The sequence below is a fragment of the Myotis davidii genome, unplaced genomic scaffold, assembly GCF_000327345.1.
Source record: "Myotis davidii unplaced genomic scaffold, ASM32734v1 scaffold142, whole genome shotgun sequence".
NCBI lineage: Eukaryota > Metazoa > Chordata > Mammalia > Chiroptera > Vespertilionidae > Myotis > Myotis davidii.
Window position 1 is genome coordinate 1,363,334 of NW_006294400.1, and position 21,993 is coordinate 1,385,326.

At 53.3% G+C, this 21,993-nt stretch overlaps 1 protein-coding gene across 1 annotated transcript in view; it reads left to right on the forward strand.

Annotated features, from left to right (window-relative positions):
- Positions 1-6: 6 nt before the first annotated feature.
- The window catches only part of FAM102A (family with sequence similarity 102 member A), a 35,664-nt gene continuing 13,677 nt past the window's right edge, over positions 7-21,993 (forward strand). The window contains exon 1 of the mRNA XM_006768523.1: positions 7-278. Coding sequence (XP_006768586.1) covers positions 133-278 — 146 coding nt within the window. The 5' untranslated portion in view covers positions 7-132. The remainder of the gene's footprint in view (positions 279-21,993) is intronic.

The window sequence follows — 21,993 nt, forward strand, 5'->3', positions numbered from 1 at the left end:
TCCGCCACCATCTGGGCGGGATCCGGCTCTGGTGTTTTGAGGAGGGGGTGTGGTGTCGGGAAAGGAATCCTGGGGATTTCTGGCTCTCCCCCTTTTTTGGCCTTCGGGGCTTCAGACTCAGGGAACTCGCTCATGGCTTTCTTGATGAAGAAGAAGAAGTTCAAGTTCCAAACCACGTTCACCCTGGAGGAGTTGACGGCGGTCCCCTTCGTGAACGGGGTCCTCTTCTGCAAGGTCCGACTGCTGGATGGCGGGGATTTTGTCAGCTTATCGTCCAGGTAAGGCGCCGGGGCAGTGTCGCCTGCAGGGGGTGGGGTGGGGGGGGCGGTGATAAGCGACATCTAGCCACTTGGCAAGTGTGGATGCGCCCCTTGGGGCCCAGAGAGCCCTGATGGTTATGTGTGTCTGGGACAAGTTTGCACAAGGCAGGTAGGGCTGCACGATCTGGGAGGTCTGGGCCGGAGGGATCTGACAGGGTGCCCGCACCCCTGTGCAGGGGGTCTATTTTTCAGCCCTCTCTTGGGGCCCTACATGCAGCCTGCTGGAGCGCCATTCTGCAGACCTGCACAGAGCCCAGTGGGTTTGTGCCCTGAGAGGCCGAGTGGGGAGGATTGTTCCAGGCCACCTTGCACCCAGATGGCCACTCAGGCTGTCTGTGATTCAGAGCCCGGGGCAGCCACAGTGTTCCAGGCACTCCCCGCTCTGGGAAGGCCAGACCCCAGGTACACCCCGTCTGCCTGGAGGGAGGTGGCTGGATTGTGGCTTGCCCAGCCCCCTCTGAGTGACAGTCCCCGTCCAGCTGGAGCTGGGCTGCTTTGCATTGCAAATGCCCTTGTCAAGGAGGTTGCAGCCCTCTCTGAAAGAGGCTTGATCAACTTTGGTTTTGTGGTCCCCGTCCTGCAGGTCCAGCTGCACCCACTGACTGGGTCACGTAGTCCTGGCCTGCCAGGGAGAGCGCCTCGGAGTTTGACAGAGGGGTTTGCGTCCTCGCTGTGTCACTTTCTGGGCCCAATACAGGTGGCTGTGCGTGTTGTGGAGATGTTTCGGGAGCTAGAAGGCGGCGCAGGGCCTGGCCCAGTGCCTAGACGCGCTGGCTCCCTTCCCTGGTCTGTCCCTCTGCTCCTTGGGCCTTCTTGTGGGCCCGGTTCGCTGGAGCTGCACCACGGTGTTCTGAGGCGGGGTGCTTGTTAACAGAGGGAGAAACTGAGGCCCAGAAAGAGGAAGTAAGTGGCTCGCCAGGGACTTGTCAGTGGGCAGTTGTCAGCTGAACTTGGCTTGTTTGGAGACCTGTTGGATGTATCTGGTGGTTGAATGTTCTGTTGGGAGGAGAGCCATGCAGCCTAACCCAGATTTAGGAATCTGTGGTGTGGACAGGGTGGGGTGCCTTTTTGGTGCATTTGGGCCCACTCAGGCCTGGAGGTTATCCAGTCTACTGGGAGCTGCTTATCTGAGGAATTCAGACAAGAGCTGCCCTTTGTTGAGGGGTGGGTAGTGGGAATGGGGTGGTGGATATACGGTTGCTTAGGAAGCCTGTGATCCCGGGGCCACCCACAGCCCAAGGCCTCAGGGAAGGGGCTGTGCTCAGAGCTGGGGCCGGGGGTTGACCACTCACTGGCTGGGTGTCTTTGGGCGTTACCTAACCTCTGTCATTCCAGCAACCAGCAGTTATTGGTGCTGTGCTTTCCATTTTACTAGCACCTTTCGCTTAACTCTTTGACCACGCCATGGGACAGGGTGGAGGTTGGGCTGGGAGTGGGACTGTAGGATTATTATCCCCATTTTATTGATTGATTGATTTGAGAGAGAGAAACATTGATGTGAGAGAGAAACATCAATTGGTTGCTACTCAAACGCTCCCCGACCAGGGATCCAACCTGAAACCTGGGGCGGGTATGTGCCCTGACCAGGAATCGAACCCACCACCATTTGGGGTACGGACGACGCTCCAACCAAGTGAGCCACCCAGCCGGGGCTGTTCTCGTTTTATAGAGATGGAAACTAATGCTCAGAGAGGGAGTGATTTGCTTGAGTTAACACAGCAGAGCCCAGATTCAAACTCAGGATGTGCTTTTAACCATTATATGTTCTGCCTGTGAGCCTTAGTTTCCAATTCTGTGAAATGGGAGAGGTCACACTCACCCCTAGAGTTGTGGGGGGATGAATAATGTGTATGCCATGTTTGGCTCAGCAAATTGTTGCATCAGTTGTTTCTATGGCAGGGGGCCATCCTTAGCCCCTCCCAGGTCTAGGGGGACCAGCTAGAGTCAGCAGGAGGCCTACATGTGAGCTGGGGGTCGCGGATCCTCCAGAGGAATTGTTATTCAGTCCCAGGCTGAGGTCTCTCCTGGCCTCCTAGGCCCTGGGGCCACTGTCACCCTACCTGCCTGCCTTTCCATTGCTCTAAAACCTGCCCCCTCATCCGGGAAAATCTGGAAAGTTCCAGGTCTCAGCTCACAGCTGCTGGGTTTCACCTCTGCCTTCCCTTCTTCCCTCCTGGCAACGGGCCATGGATTCCCTGAACCAGGCCCAGCCTAACAGCCTTTCCCAGCCCTCACTGTGGATGAAACCTGAGTGGGGCTGAGGAGGGAGAGGCTGACACTGAGCCCCCCAAAGCTGGACTCTGGGTGCCTGTTTGCTGCTGCGCAGGTGTGGCTGGAGGGGGCAGACATCAGTGTTGGGATCTGAGGCTGCTTTAGAGCTTTGGATTTTGCTCAGGAGATAGGGGTTTCTGGTGTTTTGGGTTTTTTTAACCCCTCCACTCCAGTCCCACCCACGCTGGTCTGCAAGCTGAGAGCCCCACCTCACCGCCTACCCCTCCAACGAACAGGCTCCAATGTTTCGGAGTTGGGGTAGGGTTAGGGGTGATGAGTCTTGCTTAGATCCTGGACCCAGATCCAGCAGCATACTCGCCTCAACGCCAGGGACCCCTTACATAGCCCAGAGACTGGTGGCAGCCGCAAGGTGGTGTCTGAGAGAAGCAGGCTCGAGGCCCCACCCATGCAGCACCCGCCTTCCTAGTTGGAGTGTTTTCCTATGTGCTGGGTGCCATAGCAACAGCCGGGTACACAGCTCGAGCCTGACCCATTTTGAGCAGGTAGAACAGGTGGTTTGTCGCACTGTTCCCAGCGTCATCTTTCTGACGCCTCCTTACGAACCATCGCCCTCACAGCTACCATGTTCTGAGTGCCTGTGCTGTGCGCCAGGTCCTGTGCCGAGAGTCAGAGGGCAGCTGCCAAGGTCCAATTGCAGTTTGCAGATGTAGGTCCGCTAATCCTCTTGGCCATCCAGAGAGGCACCCAGGCCAGAGAGGTGAAGCCACATGCTGTAGGTCACTCGGCTGGTAATTAAATTGGGAAAATAACCCTTATCATTAGGGTTTAAACTGCCTTTGATTGTTCATTTACCGTATGCCAGGCACCTGCTGAGCACATCCAATGCATGATCTCCAAACCACCCCATGAGCTGATGAGGAAACTGGGGTCAGGAGGCCTAAAGTGATTGGCCCATGTCACTCAGCCAGGGAGCAGCACAATTGTGATTTAAATTTGGGCAGATCCAGCGAGAAAGTCCTGCCTGGCCTTGGTGGCAGAGGACTGGAAGCAGCTCTGGCCCCATGTGATGTCCCCAGACCTTCGAAGAAGATTCTTTTCAGTGGGTTCGGGGTTATAGGAAAATCCAGATAGGGATAATTTTGAGGCACTGAGCTCGATCCTGTGAGATCTGAGGATAAGGGGCCCTGGGGACATAGATGGGGGTGGGACTGAAGTCTCTGCCATGGATTTGGGGCCAGGCACAGACTGGCACCGTGGTACAATGAGCATGTGCCAAGGACCCTGCCTGGAGGGAGGCCTTCTAAGCAGGTGCATCCAGATGGCATCTGGGAGGCTTTTCCAGGGGTTTCCAGTGGGTGGGGAATATGCACAGGTCCCAGCCAAGTCTGCTGAGTCTAGAAGCAGTGGGTTGGGCTGTGGTCTCCTCAGGGTGGGCTGGGAGCCAGTTTCCAGCCTCAAGCTCGTCTGTCCTTCAGGCAGGCAGAATCCCAACTGTCTTGAGGGGTCTCTGTGTCCAGCTGGCACTGGTCCTGTGGCCTGCCCCATGCACGTGGCTGGTGGTGTCAGGGACGAGAGTGAGAGGGAGGTGTTGATTTACCTTACAACAGGTCCTGTCTGGAGGAGACAGGCAGAGTGTCTCTTCAGCCAACAGATGAGGAAACTGAGGCCTGGGGCAGAGAAATGGCTTATTTGGGTCACTTCATGGCAGGAGCTAAGCGTATTCTGGTTTGGCCTGATCTCTGTCCCCAGTGCCTCAGTACCCCTTTTTGCATGAAGGGGACAGGGAGGACCAGAAAGAGAGGAGGGGCCCCTCCAGGGGCTCTTTCTGCTCTGGACTTGGATGCCAGGCTGTCCAAGAAGCAGACTGTGTGACTTGGGGAGATACCTCCCCCTTCCCTTCTTTTAGGGCAGCTTTGAATCTTCAGTTGTCTCTTCAGTGGGGTTTTTATTTGGGCAACCTGTTGAAAGAGGGCACTGCCTTCCCTCCATGGGCCAGGCTTGAACCAGCTGGAATGGGAGGCCTCGGAGGGATGCTTGAGATTTTGGGGGGCATGAAGAAGGCCTTGGACAGGTCAGTTCTGCAGCTGGAAGCCCGGTGCCCAGGTCTGGCCAAGCCAGGTCTTTGCACATAAACCACAGGCTTGGCCAGGCCTCCGATTCCCCGGGGCTTCCTCTCCCTCCCTTCTTGGAAAAGGCTGCTGAATGCCACTGGAATCTGCTCGCCTGAGGTGCCTGCTCTCATACATCTCGGTGGGGAGGGACACGGTTTGTGAGGGGGCGGGGATGTGGAGATGCTGGGGGATCTCAAGGAGGGCAGGGCATTCATTTTCTGTCACAGAGCAGGAGCACTGGAGACTGAGTATGGAGAGGGAGGAAGAGGCCACGTTTCTTGAGCACCCCCTTGGTGTCCTGGCCTTTCAGAGATAAATGGGACCAGACAGCCCTGCTTCCATGAAACTCCCTATGGAGGGGGAGCAGGTAGATCTGGGACAGGTCCCCCCAGAATTCCATTAGATTCTCGTGGACCAATTGGGGAAGGCATTTCTGTGCGGTCATCTGTCCATTTGTTTGACAGGTGCTGATTGGGCACCCACCCCAGGCTGGACACAGTCCCTGACTTCATGGAGCTCATGATTTTATGATGGGGCACATCATTGCAACGGGGAGGAGGGCGTCCGTGAGTAACTGGCTCTTTAGAGAACCCGGAAGGCCAAGGAGAATTGGGTTGGAGAGGTTGGGAAGAGCCTTTAGGGTCAAGGCCCTTGGCTACAGAGCACTCGGTCAGTGGTCTGGGCAAAGGGCTGGCATGGTAGGGGTGCAAAGAGGGCAGGAAGGGGATGGAGTGAATGAAGATATGGGGTGGGGGAGGGCTAGACCGTTCCTGACCTTGGGGATCTCGCCAAGGGGCAAGGAAGCAGTGTGGCCTGGTTTGCCAGTTAGACTGATGGCTCTTGGCTGCTGGTGGAGACGATGAAGGGGGAAGGCCTGACATACCCCGTAAGGGACCGCTGAGTTGGCTGGGCAGTGGCAGACAGAGTGGGCAGGTGGGTGTCTTCATCTTGAAGTCCTTGGCACCACATCTAGCACTTAGTAGGTGCCGGAAGATGGACGTTCAGAGGGTGCACAGTAGCCAAACGTAGCCGGCTTTTTTTTCCCTCATACAGTGCTCTAATAGTTCTTGCAACGTAAAAATCCAGACTTTCGGTGTCTTTTAAATTGGAGATTCTGGCAATTTTTGACCCAAGGGGCTTTGTAGCTGCCTCCTCTGAGGGCTGCCTGCTCTAAGCTTCTCCTGACTCCACTTCCTACCCTTAGATCCCTGACCATGGTTTTGCCTCCCTCATTTTACTCGGGCCAGCCTGGTCGCTGGGGTCCCTGGGGAAGGTCTTCCACGTGCAGTCGGGGAGGCATGAGGATGCGGACCCCTGTGGAGAGAAGTCCTGCTCGCAGGCCACAGAGGCCGCCCTTGCCAACTAGGCGGTGGCATCAGGCCAGCTACTGGTTTCCCTAGGGCCAGACCGTGCTGCTGTTGCCCGTGGTGAAGCCTGAAGCTACCCAGCCTGTGCCTGGCCTTGGTGTTTGCTCCTCAGACCTGGCCTTCGCAGCCACTGGCCACACCATTGCAGGTGCCAACGTGGCAGCCCCTGTAATCTGCCCTGCAGCCTGGCACTGGCAGAGGCCTGACCAAAGGTGATCTGACTCTGTGGGGTCAAGGCTGTTCCCTGAGGCCTGTCCAGGAAGTTCCTCAGGCCAGGGGTTCTTAGTTGCCTTTGAACTCCGCTTGTTCAGTACCTGGAAGTCCTGACTTACATTCAGGAAGTTCTGCCTGGGCCTTGTGATTGCTACTCGCGTGTCTGTTCTTGGCCTTAGGAGTCTGGGGACTCAGTGTGTGGTGTCTGGTGACTGCTGTGTGGTGAAGCCTGCGGTCACTCGCCTGTTGCTGGGGCCGGCCAGTCTAACACCCATGTAACCAGTATAGGTTTGTCCTCATCTCACCCAGGCAGCCACAGAAAGGCTTGAGCCGGGGAGAGACACCAGGTTTGCGTAGAAAGACCCCGAACAAAGGTGGGGGGCGGGGGGGAGGGTATCTCTCTTCATTAAGGACCTTGCCTGGCAAGTGCTTTGGGTTGTGGGGATACCAGACCTGTCCCCCAGGCCCCGATGTGCTCTGTAACCTGAGGTCTGTGACTCCTCTATCTCTCCACGAGGTCACACTATGCTATTGGTGGCCTTGGCGAGTGAGGCCTGAAACTGCCCAGCCTGTGCCTGGCCTGGGTCTCTGCTCTGAGCGTTGGCATCCTGTGCTTGGAACACGTCTCAAGTGCAGGTTGGAACCGCCTCTCCCAGATATCAACAGGTAGTAGCCAGCCACAGGCTTGCTAGTCAAATTATTCCAGCACTAGGAGCAAGGAGCTCCAATGGAGGACTTCCTGCATATTCAGACAGGCAAAATGTTCCCATCCTCATCCCGCTGCTGCCGCCTGTTTGACCTTGGGCGAGAGACTTAGTCCCTGAGCCTCAGGAGCCCTCCCTCCCCAGCAGGGCTGCTGGTGCCTGCCTCCCAGTGTTCTTGGAGGTCACAGTGAGATAATGCCTGTCAGATATCCAGCTGGGCTCCTGGCACAGGGTAGAAGCACGGTACTCACTGCAGTTCGCCCTCGAGTCCCAGGGCTGCGTCATGGCAGTGGGCTGAATGGTGCACCTCAACTGCCCCTCCTTGTGGACCACGACTGACTGGGGTGTTGTGGGGAGAGGGTACTTCCCCAAATGGGGCGCTCTCTCTGCCCTCTGGAGGGGTCGGGCAGGTGAGGAGCACACCTCGTGTCCAAGGAGCAGGGGCCTCAGCTGGAGTTCAGGGTCTCAGTGGGGTCTGTTGGCACCCCTGCTCTGCCCTGCCGTGGGGTGCATGGCTCTGAGCCTGTGAGAGCTGGAGTGTTCCCGCTGGGTGGGGCTGGGCTGGGCTGGGGGAGGCCTCTGCCTGTGAGAAGGGGCCCTCTACACATTCAGGTCTGGCACCCACTCTGGCAAGCAGAAGATAGCTCCCCACATGAGGTGGAGGGCAGGGGAGCGGGTGAGAAAAACAGGGGTCCCTCAGTTGAGGTGAGGCCCCTTCCCCCCTTGGCACTCCCCTTGCTTCCACCACACCTTATACTCTTATTTTGGCTTTTTCGGTAGCCTTGTCCTCAAGTTCCCTACCCCTGCTCCATCTTGGAAGCCGTCCCTGGCTACTTTTGGCCTTGCACGCTCACTGTGGGCCCTCATCTCCGGACACTACAATCCCCGCTCCCACCTCTTAGCTCCTACCCCAGACCGTGGGCAGGAGTAGCCTCTGTTGCATCTTAGTCCTGGTGCTTCCTGCCACGGGTTAGCCAGTGCAGGGCTGGGACATTCTTCCCTTGGCGCTGAACCAGCATGGGCGCTGATGGTGCTGTACTGTGTGCCGGCTACTGCCAGCTGCTAGGGTCCAGCCCCTCCCCATTGGCGCCCGAGGTATCAGTCTGTGTCAGGAGCAGCCCTCGCCTAAGTCCAAGGCAGCTGGGGCACCACTGGGTTGTATTGGATGGGCCATCTGTGGGTGATGGGGAGGAGGAGGGGGCTGGGCTGCCCCAGGCTCTGCAATTGGACCTTGGCAGCTGCCCTATGACTCTGTGACCATGGCCAAGTGTCTTGTCCTCTTAGCCTTGGGTTCCTCCTCCAACAAATGGGGTGCGGGTACTCATCTAGAGGCAGGAAAGCTACTTGAGAGCAGGGCACCTGTTCCCCAAGGGCCAGGCACCTGGCAGCTGAAAACAGACTAAACCTGCTGAGAGGTTTAGCTGGGTGCTGGGGAAGGAACTGGGGAGGGCGGAAGCCTGGGTCCTGTTCGCACGCAAGGCGCCCTCACCTCCCACCACTTCCTCTCTGACAGTGCTGGATTTCTCTGCAGACCCAGGGCAGCACACCTGTGGCTCCCCCAAACCTTACTCCCTCAGGGGCAATTTCCTGAGCACTTCTATATGTAGGGCCCTGCTCTGGTTCCTGGGGACACAGCCCTGCCCCAGCAAGTCCCCTCCCCAAGAATGATGCTAGGCTTGGTCCCAGGATGAGTAGGTTAGTGGTTGGTGGGAGAAGAGCAGCCCAGGGCAGACTAAGGCAAAGGCAAGAGTGCTGAGCGGGGAAGAGCCAGTGGCCTGGGGGCTTGGAGTCGGGAAGGCCATGGGAGGGGGTGGGACCTTATCTGAGGGCAGACATGGGAGGGTGTGAACCAGAATCAGATTTGTATTTTAGAACCACCAAGGGCTCCCGGTGGCAGAAGGGGAGATGGCTGTCATCTGAGATGGGTGGCTCCCACCTCTGCCATCATGGGGTGATTAAAAACAAAACTGGAGCCTGCTGCGCACAGTGGGAATGAGCAAGCTGCTGCCCCTCACACAGCGCCGAGTGTCACCCACAAGGTTGAGGAGAGGAAGCTGGAGATGAGAACGTGCGGTGGATGCCATTTGTATAAAGTTCAGAAGCAATCCACTAACAGCACCCATCCTGGTACAAGTCAGGATGATGTCATCGTTGTGGGGGTGGCAGTCATGTCTGGAAGGGGCCTTTAGGGCCTGTGAAGTCCTGCTTCTTGGGGGCTGGCTACACGAGACTGTTCGACTATCTGCAAGCTGTGCACTGACGCTGTTTGCACATGTCTGTGTCAGAAACAGCCTGGAGACGCCCACACCTGTGCTGGTGCTGGGTGCCAAAGTTCTAGACAAAAGTGAGAATCCTTGGGTGCCTAGAGGCCTGGAGGAAGTCCTTGGGCCTTTCCAGGGTCTTTCTGGCGGGGCAGCCTAAACCATCAGATCTGTTTATGAGACCATAAGTCATGTCGGCAGCTGCCAGCCGTCTTCTTTGGCTGGGGCTCTTATGTCTCTTGCAAACCCTGCTGGGGCCGTTGGGCTGTGGAGCGTGGCCATTCAGAGAGAGGGCGGGCTCCTGAGGCTGCCAGACCACAGGACCTGTCTGAGCCTCACTTTCCTCATCTGTGAAATGGGGTAATAAGCCCCTTCTTGGTGCTTGGATTGAATGAGTTAACACCCATTATGTACCCAGCATAGCCCTGGGCATAGAGTACGTGCGCAGTAACGGCTGGCAGTGGTTGGTATTAATCTAGGGCAATTATTGGAAGGGATCCAGTGGTGGAAGCAGAAAGGAAAGGTCCACGTTCCTCCCTCTCTGCCTTTCATTGTTTCTCTTCTCCCTTCCTGTGGTTCACCCACTCAGCAAACGTTTGTGATTAGAGCCAGGCTGCTGCCCTGCAGTGGGCCCGCAGTGGCCAGTCCAGCCGTGGTCTCTGACTTGGGGCCCATGACCGGGGAGACCATTAGACACATCAGCTCTCAGAGAGGTGCTGAGCACAGCGGGAGGGGAGGCATCAACCTCTTCTGCCTGCTCTGGCCCTGACCTTTACTTTGGGGATGGCCTTTGGCTGCCTGGATACTCTCCCTGCTTGCCAAGAGAAGGCCTGACCCTGGGTTCCAGCCCCTCTCAAGGGTTTCGTGTCAGCTAATGAGGAATCAACATGGACCTGGGTGAGAATGGCCACACCAATTTTGGATGCAGGCAAGACAGAAACCCAAGCTTAATCTGGATGTATTCTCAGTGTCCCCACTCAGGCCTGGCTTGTAGTAAGTGCTCCGTTTATGTGGGTGGGGTAAGTGAATGATAGAAGCAGCATCGGCCCAGGGTTGGTCCGTAAGTCTGCAGGAGAATCAGGTGTCCGGGGAGAAGGTAGAGCTTAGTAAGTCAGCCTCATGGTCCCACCTTACCCCGAGCCCTTCATCCTGTGGCTGGAATCTCGGAGGATAGCTGGCAAAACAGGCCTGAGTCTGTGCTGGCTCTGTGAGCTGTGACTCTGGCAATTTCCTGGTCACCTGGGAAGTTCAGGGAGCCATGGGGAGTGCTGAGTGGAGCAGTGGGAACACCTGGAGGTAACTCCAGATAGCAGTGACCCTGAACCCCTCAGACTCTGCAGAGAGCTAGAGGGCATGGCCTGACCTGGGCTGGGAGGCTCCTTTCCTGGAGGTGGAAATATCAGTGCAAGAAGGTCTAACGCAGCCCTGGTAGAGAGCAGGGCTGTGAAAGTCACTGAGTCATCAGATACTTACTGAGCACCTACTATTTGCTAGACACCATCCTGCAATCAGCAAACAAAGGCCTCTAGGACCTTTGTGCTCTGGGACACAGGAGCCTCATTCTGTTTTCCACATACCTAAGACCCAGGCCCAGAAGAGGAAGTAATTTGTCCAACCGCAGAAGTTGGGTGGAGGAGGGCCTATAGAGTTGGGAAGGGGCTGAAGAGAGCAGGGACATCCCGTGACTTGCCTGAGTCTAGCTATTTGAGGAACCTGGCTCTGGGAATGTGGATCCCTCCCTTTGGTCTCTTCCTTTCCTGGGATGAATCAAACAGCACCCAGGTGTGAGTCAGCCAGGAGCGGCACAGGCACACCTAGGCCACCTGTTAGTCCACCTTCCTGGACGTCCCAGCCAGGTTCAAGGCCTGGGGGAATGTCCTGCTCCAGGGTCCAGGGATGGAAAATGGGGGCTCTGTCAGGGCCTTGCATGCCTGGCTTCTGTCTCAGAGTCACTCCTGACGGTGGTGGCCATGTGCCCATTCAGCACGAGTCCCCTTTGGGTATGCGCCTGGCCTCTCTCATTAGGCCTCTCAGCAACCCCACGAGCTAGGGCAGCGTGGTGACTGAGGCCCAGAGAGGGCAAGTGTCCAGTGGGTGGCAGAGACTGGCCTTGGTCCCCGACCTCTCTGTTTCCCACACGCACAATCTGTGAGGAGGCCTGCTGGGAGTCTCAGGGGCTCCGGAAGGGCCATTCCCTGAGTACAGCCAACCCCGACACTCTGTGTTTTCTATAGTCGTGTGTCCTGGGGGAGGGGAAACTTGCTACAGCTCAGCTGTGTCTCTTGCTTTGAATTTCTACCCTCCAACCTGACCCAACTCTGGCATGGGGCCCAGTTTGAGATTCTGGGGTAGGACAGTGATGGGTTCAGATTACAGCCCTCTCCCAACCAGACCTGGGGTAGGTGGCTTCCGCTCTCTGAGCCTCAGTTCCCCCCCTTGTGACGTGGAGATGATGGTACCTACCTCCCAGGGTTGGGGTCTGGATTCCAGGGAGAGCTCTCAGTTAGGTGCCTCATAAGAAGAAAGTGCTCAGGAGGCGGGAAGCTGACGCTATTAACTTCTACAGGAGCATTTCCCCATTTCTCCCTCCGGTGCTGGATAGACCTGGCTTGGTCCCTGACGCCAGCAGGTCTTGATGGATTTGGCCCAGTGCCATATCTGTGACCACGCACTCTGACCCAGTCACCGCCCCTCCTTCAGGGTAAGTCTGGGCGCAAGGCTGCCTCTTCCCTGGTATTGAGACTCGTAGTGAAGGGTCAGCCCACAGAGCACAAAAGCATTGATGCCACAGGCCCCTGAGAACGGCGTCTATGTCTTGGCGCATTTCCCAGCCATCCTGCAGGACAGGGGAGGGCGCACATCTCCCCCTGCCCCCTGGGTTGACCTGTGGACTCCCTGAGGGTCAGTTTGCTTATCTGTGAAGTGGGTGGTGGTTGTGCCTGCAGAGAGTTAATGCTTCAGCAACACCGGGCGCATGGGAGGGTGCCTGGGAAACAGGCGCCAGGCTGGGCACATGATGTGGGGGTGGGCTTCGCTGGGTGCTTGGGGAGGACCCGCACTTTGTCACAGCCAGCAGTTTACTTCGGTTCTCTTCAAAGGCCTGCTCTGCTCTTGGGCATCAAGTGAGAAGAGCATGCATGCATTCTCCTGGGTGGTGGGAAGCTGCCTCATAGGCTGACTCTGGGTGCAGAAGGCAGAGCAGGGAGGCCGTGTGCCTGTGCCTGTGAAACAGGAAGCTGGCACCTGCCCACTGTGGGTTTTTGATCCATCTCAAAGTTTCTGGGCTGGTGAGTTGCAGGATTCGAACCTCTGTGCATATGGCTCCAGAATCCGTCCTGCTTCCCCACCAAGCCTGAGTGAGCTGAAGTCCTCGGTGTGCTGTCCACTCTGCTTCTCCGGTCACTTGCTGCCTCTACCTTTCCTCCCAGCCCACCTGCCAATCCCCGGGCCACCCTCAGGGCTCACATTTTTGACAGGAGAACAGAGAAGGGTCTTGGGGCTCCCGGTGGCTCCTCTGAGCCCTTCAGTCTCCAGCACAGAGTGGTTTGGCTTCTAGGAACGTCTTGCTGCCTCATGGTGTTGCAGGAGGGGGTGCTGACTGTGTCAGAACTGCAACAAGCTGCTTCCCCTGCACACGGCCCTGAATTCCTGGCAGGAGCCAGACACTGCTGGGCTGCCACGCTGGCCACGTCGCCGGGATGAGGCTCTACTGCCCCGCGGCCCCTGGATGGACGCCTAGGCTGGTCCCCGGGCGGGCCCCTCCCCAGGCGGCTGTGCTTTCTTCTCTTCGGGGAAGCACAGGCAGATGTTGTCAATTTAAATTGTTTCCTTATTAGAATCCTGCCTTTCCACGGCTGAGTTTCATCAGCTGGGAACTTTGATTGCATCATCAGGACCCCTCCCTTCTCTAGGAACCTGGCCAAGGACTGGGAGATCACAGAGTGGGCGTGGGTTGGGGGAGGGGTTGCGGGCTGGATGCTGTGGTAGTCCCCCAGGACCCACCAGCCAGGAGGAGGGACTCCTGATGCAGCCTTGTTCTGGTTACCTCTCATTATAGGGGCCGAATGGGAGGAAGCAGGGACCAGCCTTCTGAGGAACCCAGGAGCACAGCTGGGGCTGGGAGGCCCCTGGGGTCCTACTTAGTTCTGGTGGCTATACTCTTTCTTAGCCGGGAGTCCAGCCCCTGCTTCAGTCACCCGAGAGCTTGTTTAAAACATTTAGTGAAAGGCCTGCTTCACTGGTTCTCTACCGGGCGGGGAGGCGGGGGGTTGGAGGGGGGTGATTCTGCTGCCACCCCTTCCCAAGGGAACATTAGCAGTGTCTGAGACATTTTTGGTTGTCACAGCTGGGGTTGTGCTCCTGGCAGGGTGCTGCTAAACATCCTGCAATGCATAGGACACCCCTGGAAAAACAAACAGAATTATCTGGTTCAAAATGTCATGAGCACAGGCTGAGAACCTGCCCTACAGTCTCCCTTTCTGGCAGGGCCAAGGACTTTTCACTTTTGGCTTTAGACCAGCGGTTCTCAACCTGTGGGTCGCGACCCCTTTGGGGGTCGAACGACCCTTTCACAGGGGTCGCCTAAGACCATCGAAAAACACATATATAATTACATATTGTTTTTGTGATTAATCACTATGCTTTAATTATGTTCAATTTGTAACAATGAAATTGGGGGTCACCACAACATGAGGAACTGTTTAAAGGGTCGCGGCATTCGGAAGGTTGAGAACCACTGCTTTAGGCCTTTAGCCCTGCCAGGCCAGGGCTCTGCTGGGCAAGCATTGATGACGAGGCAGACATGCAGATGAGGACTTAGCGGGCAGCGGGGAAGGTAGGGTGCCAAGTGTGGCTGTGGGGCCTCCTGTAGCTGTTCCTTGGGCTGCCCCCTGGGTTCCCTTCTCCTGACCACTGCTTGCCACGCTGAGCCTTTGCTCCCATGTGATCTCCAGGGAGGGGCCCCGAATGATCCGTCTGCCAGGACCTTGTAGGGGCGTGGCAGCCCGTGGCCAGGAGGTGGTTCCCACTCTACTGACCCTTGTCAACTGCATGATGGAGCCAGTGCCCACAGTGTTTGTGGAAGCAGAATGGAGGCCCTGGTCTGGGGCCATGGAGCTGCAGCGAGTTCTGGCCTGAGATACTGGTCTGGTGGGGTGCTCTGCTCTATTTCAGGACAACCTAGAAATAGCTGAATTCTGCCACTGTGATGGCCACCGTGGGCTGCGGTGGGTGGGTGGAGGGCTCACCCTGCCTCTCTGGTATTTGGACGTCTAATTGTATATCTTAAAGCTAAAAAACGAGACTCCCCTGAAGCTGCCCTGAACACCCAGGCTCTGTAATTACCTGCCCCTGGCAGGCAGCCAGGAGCTGAAGGCTCAGGCCCTGAAACCCCCAGGCTAGGGAGTGTCGGGGCTTCCTTCATCTCTTCCCTGGGGGGATCCGGTGCTGCCCAGAGGGCAGGGCGAGGGTGGGCCCAGTCCTTGACTCCGGTAGGTAGAGGTTCAAATTCCTTTTGCTTTTGGGAAAAAAAAAATTCCTTTTGCTTTTGACCAGCCCTTCTAACCTCACAACCTTTTTTCATTTTTTAACTTAAATTTCACTTACAGAAACAGTTTTTGGACAGAAATGAAGACAATGGCCCTGAGCCCCCTCACCCCAACTTAACCCTGCGCTGCTTCCGAGGGTCTCTGCTGCTCTGGGAGTCGGTTCCCTCGGTGGCTTTTTGGCCTCTGACCTCATTGCAATCGGAGGACTCCAAGAGGAGTTGATTTCCCCCTAGGCATGCTTTAAGAAAAAGTCACAACTGATACGTCCAGTTCAAAAAGAAAAGAAAAGGTCCAATACTCCTCCCCCACTAGATCCTCATTTTTTCTCTGTTCTTCCTTACCTGCCTGTGCACATGCGGACGCCCGGGTTGCGAGCACCTCCATACGGCCCCTTTGTAAGTTTGGGGCCAAGATTCCCTTCCCAACCTCACTTCCCACCGTTCTCCCCCTCACTCACTCCGCTCCAGCCACACTGGCCTCCTTGTAGATTCTCACCTCAGGGCCTTTGCACTTTTTGTTCCTCATGCCTGGAGCGCTCTTCGAAATTACCTGCGTAGGCCGCTCTCTCACCTCCTCCAGCTCTTTGCTCAGATGTCACCTTCGCATTAACGCTCCCCTGACCATCTATCTCTTCCTCGTTCAACCTACACCTGGACACTGCCTGCCTCCTTCCCCATCCCTTTTCCTTAGTAGCACTTACCACCATCTGATGTGTTTGCCTCATTTTGTCTCTCTCTTATCCACTGCCAGACTATAAGCCCCTTGAAGGCAGGACTTTCTGTCTGTTGTGTTTACTGTTTATGTTCCTAGGGCCTTCAGCAGTGCCTGGCACTTAGTAAGTGCTTAATAAAAGGTTTTTTAGAGAATTGAGTCTCTGAGATGTCCTCAAACCTGGCCTGGCCAGCTCCCACCCTGGGCTCATGGCTAATTGCTTGATATCCTCATTCCTGCCTTTTTTTATGAACATCTACCCCCCCCCCCATCCCTCCTCATTATCCCTGTCTTGTGCCTGGGACCCCGTGCCACCTCACTGGAGGTGCTTAGCTCCTTCTCTCCAGAGGGGCCCTGGAGGAGGTTGCAGGGTTGAGTCCTGGCTGTGCCATCTCTGGCTCACAGATGGGCCTGGGTTGAGACCACACTCTGCTCACAGCTCTGTGAGTGACTCAGCCTTTCCAAGCCTCACTTTCCCCATCTGTAAAGTGAACCACGATAACACCCAGCTTTCAATGTTGAAGAGCTCCAGATGGCACACAGTAGGCCCTTGGGAAATGGCCACTATTAGGGTATGTATGTTGCCCTTGCTGTGACCTGCTGGGGTAGGCCCAGGCAAGGCTGGGAACGTCTTCCCTTGGGAGTGGTGGCATTTACTAGTGTGGTTCAGCCCCGTGGATATAAGAGGGAGGCCCAGCACCTGATCCTCTGAGCCCTGCCCGGGAAGACGGAAGACGCCTGTTACCTGAGCCTGGGAGGGCTCCACGTGCCTTTCTCTGGCCCGGCCTGCCAGCAATCACTAGGGGGCCCAGGCTTCCTGGCTGGGTGTTCCCTTGGCAGACTCACAAAGGGAAAGGGAGAGAGCCCACAATTTGATATCAGTTTTTGTTCCAGACACTAATCCTAATTCCTCTGGGTGTTTCAACACGCCCAGCGTTGTGAGCTTCCTCCCGGGTCTCCAGCAACTGCGTCCAACTCCTGGGCTGGGTCCAGCAGAGGGGGTGGGAGGAGATCTGAGGGTCCGCATGGGAGCTGTAGCCCCCAGCTTCCCCCCCTTTTAAACTGGGGCCTTTGGCTGCTTAGGACGTGTTTCCACTCTTTGCCCTGCCACTCCACCAGGGCTGCTCGGGCCTAAAGCCAGACTCCATAGTGGCAAGACAGAGCCGCTGTCAGGATCTGGCCCCGGAGGGCCTGGCCCCTGCTCCCTTGCCGGCCTCATCCCGTCTGTTCTCCTCCCCAGTCCCTTTAGCTGCTGGCCTCCGTGCTGCTCTTCCTCTTGCCAAGCATGTGTCTACCTCGGCGCCTGTGCACTTGAAGTTCACGCTTCCGGACAGCTCTTCCCCAGTTTTTGCTTAGCCCTCAGCCTCATTTCACTCCAGGCCTTGCTTAGAAGTCACTGCCATAGGGCTTTCCCTAACTACCCACCTGAAGTAGCAGCCCCCACCTTCTCATCTCTACCCAGCCCTCCCTTCCCACCACCCCTTCCCTGATCTGTCTTCTCTATTTTTCTCTCTTTATCTGACTTACCATGTGGGTGGGGTTTTTTTTTTAAAGATGTAATTCACGTGCCACACAGTCCACCCATTTATAGTGGGCAAGTTAGTGATTTTTAGTATATTCAGAGTTTTGTGACCATCAGCACAGTCAATTTTAGAACACTTCATGACCCCATAAAGAAACCCCATACCCATTAGCAGTTATTCCCCATTTTCTCCCTGTTGCCCCATCCCCCAGCAGTCACCAGTCTACTTTCTATCTCTTATGGATTTCCCTATTCTGGACATTTCATTAAATGGAATCATACAATATGCAGTTCATTATGACTGGCTTCTTTCACTTAGCATAATGTTTTCAAGGCTAATCCATATTGTAGCATGTAAAGCGATTTTTATTACGGAATAAGATTCCAATACATAATCCATTAATCAGTTTTGATGGACATTCGGGTTGCTTTTACTTTTTGGCTATTATGAATAATGCTGCTGTGACCATTCATGTACAAGTTTTTATGTGGATATAGGTTTTCTTTTTTTAAGGTTTCAGATTCAATTCATATCTACACTAATAAAAGAGAAAAATGGTAATTGGCGTACGACGATACCCTTTTCATTGGCTAATCAGGGCTATATGCAAATTAACTGCCAACTAAGATTGGCAGTTAACTGCCAACAAGATGGCGGTTAATTTGCATATGTAGGCACAATGCAGGGAGGCGAAAGGGAAAGCAGGAAGAAGCCCCCTGCCACTGACAGTGATCGGAAACCCAGGGGGGAGCTAAGAGCTGGGGAGAATCAGGCACCTTTGCCGCCCTGGCCAGTGATAGCAAGAAGTAGGGGTGGAGCCAGCGATGGGAGCTGGGCATGGTCGAAGCTGGCAATCCCAGGAGCTAGGGGTCCCTTGCCTGGGCCTAAAGCGAAGGCCAAGATCGCGGAGCCACTGCAGCTGCGGGTCCCCGCTGCCCGGGCCGGACGCCTAGGCCAAAGGCATTAGGCCTGGGCAGGGGCGGAGCCTGCAACCGCCTCAGGCCTGGTCAAGGGGCCGATCCGGTGATTGATGATCGGAGTGTGATGAGGGTCAACTCCTCTGGCCGAGGCATCAGTCCGGGGTGGGGGGTGGAGCCGGGGATTGGGGGGATATGATGGTCCCCTTGCCCAGGCCTGAAGCCTGGGTCAGAGGCGTCAGGCTTGGGCGGGGGGGGGAGCAAGCGGTCAGAGGGAGATGGGGGTCCCCTGCCCAGGCATGATTCCTGGGCCAGAGGCCTCAGACCTGGGCGGGGGTCAGAGCCAGTGATCGAGGGGAGATGGGGGTCCCCTGTCCAAGCCTGACACCTCTGGCGGAGGCGTCAGGCCTGGGCAAGGGGCCGATCCTGCGATTGGAGGGTGATGGGGGTCAACGCCTGAGGGCTCCCAGTATGTGAGAGGGGGAAGGCTGGGCTGAGGGACACTCCCCCCGACACACACACCCAGTGCACGAATTTCGTGCACCGGGCACCTAATATATATATATATATACACACACACACACACACACATTATTTTTTAATTGATTTTTTTTTTTTTTTACAGAGAAGAAGGGAGAGGGATAGAGAGTTAGAAACATTGATTAGAGAGAAACATTGATCAGCTGCCTCCTGCACACTCCCTACTGGGGATGTGCCCACAACCAAGGTACATGCACTTGACCGGAATCAAACCTGGGACCTTTCAGTCCGCAGGCCGACGCTCTATCCACCGAGCCAAACCGGTTAGGGCGTGGACATAGGTTTTCATTTCTCTTGGATAGATACCGAGGAGTAAAATTGCCGGGTCACATGGTAACTCTATATTTAACCTTTTGAGGAACTGCCAGACTATTTTTCAAAGTGGTTACACCACTTACATTCCTACCAGCAGCATCTGAGGGTTCCAGTTGCTTACACTCTTGCTAGCACTTCACTTGTTATTATCTGTTGATTATAGCCATCCTAGTGGGTGTGAAGTGGTAGCTCATTATAGTTTTGATTTGTGTTTCCCTGATGACTAATGATACTGGGCACCGTCTCATGTGCTTATTGGCCATTTGTATATCATCTTCAGAGAAATGTCTATTCTGATCGTTTGCCCATTTTTAATTTGGTTTTTGTCTTTTTATTGAGTTGTAAGTCCTCTTTATATATTTTAGTTACAAGTCCCTTATCACACATGTGATTTGCAAATATTTTCCTTCATATTGTAGGTTGTCTTTTCACTTTCTTGATGCTGTTCTTTGAATCACAAGCATTTTTTAAAAATATATTTTATTGATTTTTTTACAGAGAGGAAGGGAGATAGTTAGAAACATCGATGAGAGAGAAACATCGATCAGCTGCCTCCTGCACGCCCCCTACTGGGGATGTCCTGCAACCAAGGTACATGCCCTTGACCTGAATCAAACCTGGGACTCTTCAGTCCGCAAGCCGACGCTCTATCCGCTGAGCCAAACCGGTTAGGGTGAATCACAAACATTTTTAATTTTGATGAAGTTCAACACGTTTATATCTTTCTTTTGTCACTTGTACTTTTGATGTCATATTGGAGAAACCACCTGGGACCTTTCAGTCCGCAGGCCGACGCTCAATCCACTTAGCCAAACCGGTTTCGGCACTTGTACTTTTGATGTCATATTGGAGAAACCATTGCCTAAGCCCACATCACAAAGCATTACCCCTGTGTTTTTGTCTAAGAATTTTATAGTTTTAGCTCTTAAACATAGGTTTTTGATTCACGTTGAGTTAATTATTTCATGTGGTCTGAGAAAGGGGTCCTACTTTGTTCTTTTGCATGTGATATCCAGTTGTCCCAGCAAAAGACTGTTTCCCCCCCACGGGCACCCTAGTTGAAAATCAGTTGGCCATAAATGTGAAGGTTTATTTTTGGACTTTCAGTTCTATCCTATCGACCTGTGTGTCTATCCTTATGCCACAGCCACACTGTCTTAATTATTGTTGCTTTGTAAAAGTTTCGCAGTCCAGACATGTGAATTCCTTAACTATGTTCTGCTTTTTCTACATTGTTTTAACTATTCTGGTTCTTTGATTTTCCAATGTTTAGGATCAGCTTGTCAGTTCAGATTTTTATAATGATTGTGTCGAATTTTTAAATCAACTTGGGAGTATTGTTGTCTTAACAATTAGTATTAAACCTTTTGATCCATGATCACAGGATGTCTTTTCATTTATTTAGGTTTTTTTGGTGCCCTTTACTACCACCCCCCTCCTTCTGGTAGCCACCATACTGATGTCTGTCTGTGTCTTTGAGTTTCAGTTTTATATCCCACATATGAGTGAACTCAGATTGTCCTTAGCTTTTTCTGACTGACTTATTTCACTTAGCACAATATACTCAAGGCCCATTCATGTCGCAATGGCAATTTTCCATCCTTGGGGAACCCCCATACTGTTTTCCATGGTGGTTGCACCAGTTTACATTCCCACCAGCAGCGAAGGAGGGTTTCTTTTTCTCCACAGCCTCTCCAGCACTATTACCTGTCCTGTTGATTGTAGCCTTCGAACAGGAGTGAGGTGGTGGATCATAGTTTTGATTTGCATTTTCCTAATGGCTAGTGAAGTTGAACATCTTTTCACATATCTGATGGCCGTGTGTATGTCTTCTTGGGAGAGGTGGCTATGCAGGTCCCCTGTCTATTATTTAACTGGATTGTTGGGTGTTGAGTTGTGTGAGTTCTGTATATTTTTTGGATATTGACCCCTTGTCGGGAGCTGCTGTTTGCAGATATCTTCTCCCATTTGGGTGGTTGCCTTTTTGTTTTGTTGTTGGTTTCTTTGGCTGTGCAGAAGCTTTCTCGCTTGCTGTCGCCCCGTTCATTTACTTTTGCCTTTACTTCCCTTGTCTTGGGGTCGTGGGGTCAAATTCATAAAATTCTCTATGACCAAGATCCATAAGTTTAGTATCTATGTTTTCTTCTATGTAATGTATTGTTTCAATCTCATATTTAGGTCTTTGATTCATTTTGAATTAATTTTTGTGCTAGATTGCAGTTATTCTTTCACACATGGCTTTTCAATTTTCCCAGCACCATTTATTGAAGAGTCTTTCTTTTCTCCATTGTGTGTTTTTGGATCCTTTGTCAAAAAATATTTGCCTATATACCTGTGGTTTTCTTTCTGGGCTCTCAGTTCTGTTTTATTAAAGGTCTGTGTGTCTGTTCTTCTGCCAGTGCCATGCGGTTTTAATTATCACTGCTCTGTAGTATAATTTGAAGTGAGATAACGTGAAAACTCCAGCTTTGTTCTTTTTTCTCAGGATTGTTTTGGCTATTTGGGGTCTTCTGTGGTTCCATACAATCTGACAGTTTTTTGTTCTGTTTCTTTAAGAAATGGCATTCAGATTTTGATGGGAATTACATTAAATCTGAATATTTCTCTGGGTAATATGGCCATTTTAACTATGTTGATCCTTCCAATCTATGAACATGGAATAATTTTCCATTTTATTGTGTCTTTTTCAATCTCTTCTAATAATGCTTTGTTGTTTTTAGTATATAGGTCTTTCACATCCTTTGTTAAGTTTATTTCTAGGTATTTTATTCTTTTTGTTAATTGTTAGTATACAGGAATACAGTGGATTTTCGTACATTGATTTTGCATCCTGCAACTTTACTGTATTTGTTTATTGTGTCTAATAGTTTTTTGGTTGAGTCTTTAGGGTTTTCTATATACAGAATCATGACATCTGTAAAAAGTGACACTTTTACTTCTTCCTTCCCAATATGGATGCCTTTTATTTCTTCCTCTTGCCTGATTGCTCTGGCTAGGACTTCCAGAACTATGTTAAGATTGATGAGAGTGGACATCCTTATCTTATTCCTGATTTAGAGGAAAAGCTTTCAGTTTTTCACCAAGAAGATACAAATCCCTATTTAGATCTTGAATTTTTTTCAACAATGTGTTATAATTTTCCAACGTATATGTTTTATACTTCTATTGTTAAATTTATGCCTACATATTTTATTCTTTTTAAATAAAATATTCTTCATTTTATTGTGGATATT